The sequence below is a fragment of the Gossypium hirsutum genome, chromosome D04 (assembly GCF_007990345.1).
Source record: "Gossypium hirsutum isolate 1008001.06 chromosome D04, Gossypium_hirsutum_v2.1, whole genome shotgun sequence".
NCBI lineage: Eukaryota > Viridiplantae > Streptophyta > Magnoliopsida > Malvales > Malvaceae > Gossypium > Gossypium hirsutum.
This window is the reverse complement of record NC_053440.1, coordinates 57,447,608-57,450,783: the sequence shown is the minus strand read 5'-3', so window position 1 is coordinate 57,450,783 and position 3,176 is coordinate 57,447,608. Positions and strand designations below refer to the sequence as shown.

Sequence of the window (3,176 nt, the reverse complement as noted above, 5' to 3'; positions counted from 1 at the left end):
ACACATCACCCATCCAAAGAGATCATTGGTACAAAGAAAGCACCATGGCATGTATAATTCCTTACTTAAACAATTTAGTAAAGCAGAATCTTTAGCAATGCTATTTTTTATGTGTGATTTTTTAACTTTATATTGTTGGTGTGAAATTTTGAATTTTTATTACTTTTATGTAATTATTTTAAATAAAAATTTGTGAACTTTAGAACAACACACCATTTAAATCTTATTTAATCTTTAATAAAAATAAATTTTTATAAATACAGAATCTATTTATATGAAAATTTTAAGTTGTAAATGTAAAACAAATAACCTTAATTAGCTTTTTTCAAAGTGAGGATCTAAGAGAAAAAGAAGAGTTAATATATTATTTGATACTTGAATTTCACTTCAAAATTTAATTTAGTATTAAAAGATTATTTTTTATAATTTTGTATATAAATTTGGTTTGAATGTTCAATTTTGTACTTAATTTTTTTACTTTGATACTTGAGTTTCTTTTTGTCATAGTTAAGTATCCGTGTTTAACTTTAAAAAAGTTCAATTTAATACTTGAGCTTCTTTTTTTTTTTTGTCTCAATTAGAATACCCACGTCTATTTTTTAGAGTAGACCTGTCAAATATTTATTAGGCCTTATGAAACCATTTGGTTTAGATATCAAATTAAATATTGAAGCCGAAATTAATTATCAAATTGAACAATAAAACTAACTCAAATACCAAATGGTATATTAACAAAAAAAAAAGTTAAGCTTTGTTAGGTTTCTGAAAATATTTTTATTTTCTATTTTTTGAAAATTTAAAATCAAGTTTGATAACTAGAAATAAAATTTTGTTTTCAATAATGAAAACTTGAAAAGCATGATTGATATCTATTTTTCATGAGAAACAAAATATATATATATATATATATTTTGCGTTATATATTTAATATTTGAAAAACTATTAAAAGGAAATAAAATATTTTTGAATTTATAATAATTGAAACAACATTGTAATAATCCATAAAGTAATATTATCATATTTATATTTTAAATATGTATTGAATGACTCAAAATTACAAACAAAGCTGTCCACTTACAAAGTAAAAAGGCAGGGCATATGAGATATGAAACAATGGCAAGTTCGTGGGAAGGTTTTAAGACCACATAACTACCCGTGCTGAAAGCAATTACCATTGCAAGCGTTGCATAGTTAAGGAGCATAGAAACAGACCAAGTTCGATTTAAAATTATTGCTTCACGCCAAAAAATAAATCGTGTAAAAAGATGATCCAGAACCCCAAAGTAGGCGGTGAGGGCAGAAACAGAGAAAATAAAGGCCATTGCATTTGTTACAACAAATGCTTTAAAGGCTGCCTCTTGAATCAAAATGGGAGTGCCTCGATTTGACCCTTTTTCACTCTCCAAACCACCAGGAACAGTTATTGCTGCTGCAAATGCGACGGTGGCTATAAGTGCTGCAGCTACTAAATGAGCATTTCCTGTCTTCTCCAAACTTTCTATAGAATTATTTCGTACGGTAAAGTGATGAACTGGTTCCTCCGCCACTTGATCATTCTCAATTTCTTCCAACAATTCTTTGATTTGCTTCTGCCATGCCGCCACGTTAGCCCATTGTATTGTAGGTTTATTAAATATGTTAATTCAAAATTTTAAATATTAATAAAAACATAGCTATAGAAATGTAATATGTACACACAACTACCTGTTTATGATGATTTTTCTGAGATCGAACTGCATTATCAACATCTTGAGGTGTCATTCCAAAGGCACCTTCCAACTCCATTAGAGTTTTGACTGATCCGTATACAATCTCAATATGACCACTCTTGAAAACAGAATTCCCAAATGGAGAGGGAGAGCCTCTAAAAGCCAGATAATGAAGTACATTCAAACTTTTGTTGTCCACTTTTTCACAACAATCTGGACATAAAGAGAGAATCTTTGAAACTGTTAAAAGATGACCTTGCCTCGCTGCCATAAGAAGGGGTGCCATCCCCCTCATTTTATCACCTATATAGGCAGCTGTTACATCCCTTTTTAACAGTTCTTTCACAACTGACAATCTATTACCAAGGTGTGCAGCATAATGGAGAGGGGTGTGTCCATCTTCATCTCTTTCCTTTGTCAAATTTCCCTTCTTATTTAATATTACCTTTATTGCCTCTAAATCCAAGCAAAAAAAAAAATCAATAGACCTGTTCTCTATTTATTTCAAAAAAAGAAAAAATGGAACTAACTCAACAACATACCTGCATCACCAGCCATAGCTGCTGCATGCAAAGCTGTTCTACCGTGAGGGCCGCCATGAGCAGTTGATTTGAATTTATCTAATAATAAAGTCAACAAGCGCCCAGATCCTCTCCACCTAGCTGCTATGTAAAGTGGAGTCTCCTGTTTTTTGTTGGCAGAATACGGAAATTCAGGGTCTTCAAACTCCAACAATGCTTTCGCCACTTCAACATTGCCACAACGTGCTGCTTCGTGTAAAGCCATGTTGGATTCCTGATCCGTAATCCTCAACATCTCCCTCACTGCATTTACTTGATCCATTCCCAGCTTCTCTAAATCTCCATCTCTAGCTTTTGCGCAAAACTTGATTAGAAGTTTCACAATAGCAGAATGTCCATTCCTTGCTGCAACGTGTAAAGGAGTTTGACCTTTAGCATTCGTTTGGAGTAGCAGTGACGGACACTTGCTGAGAATTTGTTCGATAAAATCTGATCTTTTTTCTCTTTTTATCATAGTAATGAAAAAACTCATAACCGGATCGCATGAGTGAAATCTGTTTAAAAGCCAGGCGGCAGTCTCCTGGGTTGCCAAGTTAACATGGAGGACGTTGTCATGGTTTGGGGTCTTTAGCGACTCAAGTTGAAGTCCCTGCTTATTATTGAATACTTCAATGTTGCCTTTGTTAACATTAATGGGAGACAACATTAATGGCAAACAATACAAAGTGGTGCAAGTTTAGCACCCTAAAGTTGACTTTGAAAAAGTGGCATGGGATAATTTTTTTTTGGTCCTTGAGATAATGGGCTATTTATTGTTTGGTCCTTAAACCTCAACTATAAATAGGCCTTCTCATTTCTCATTTCAATTCATCCCAACCAATCTTTCTCTCTTAGTTTTCTCTCTTCTCCCATTTGAGAATTCTTAAGGAATTCTATTTGTTTGTAA

At 32.6% G+C, this 3,176-nt stretch overlaps 1 protein-coding gene across 1 annotated transcript; it reads right to left on the bottom strand.

Annotated features, from left to right (window-relative positions):
- Positions 1 to 1,002: 1,002 nt before the first annotated feature.
- Positions 1,003 to 2,936, bottom strand: LOC107910815 (ankyrin repeat-containing protein ITN1). Its single transcript, XM_016838750.2, has 3 exons — positions 2,252 to 2,936; positions 1,705 to 2,165; positions 1,003 to 1,589 (listed from the first exon to the last, which is right to left on the bottom strand). The coding sequence occupies exons 1-3, from the start codon at positions 2,934 to 2,936 to the stop codon at positions 1,029 to 1,031; spliced, it is 1,707 nt and encodes a 568-aa protein (XP_016694239.2). The 3' UTR covers positions 1,003 to 1,028.
- Between the last annotated feature and the right edge of the window lie 240 nt (positions 2,937 to 3,176).

Excerpts from the sequence above, each read along its gene's own strand:
- LOC107910815 (XM_016838750.2), bottom strand. The coding sequence starts at position 2,936 with ATGTTGTCTCCCATTAATGTTAACAAAGGCAACATTGAAGTATTCAAT. Across the intron at positions 2,166-2,251 it reads AGCTATGGCTGGTGATGCAG|AGGCAATAAAGGTAATATTA; the intron begins GTATGTTGTTGA and ends GCTTGGATTTAG. Across the intron at positions 1,590-1,704 it reads AGAAAAATCATCATAAACAG|AAGCAAATCAAAGAATTGTT; the intron begins GTAGTTGTGTGT and ends GCGGCATGGCAG.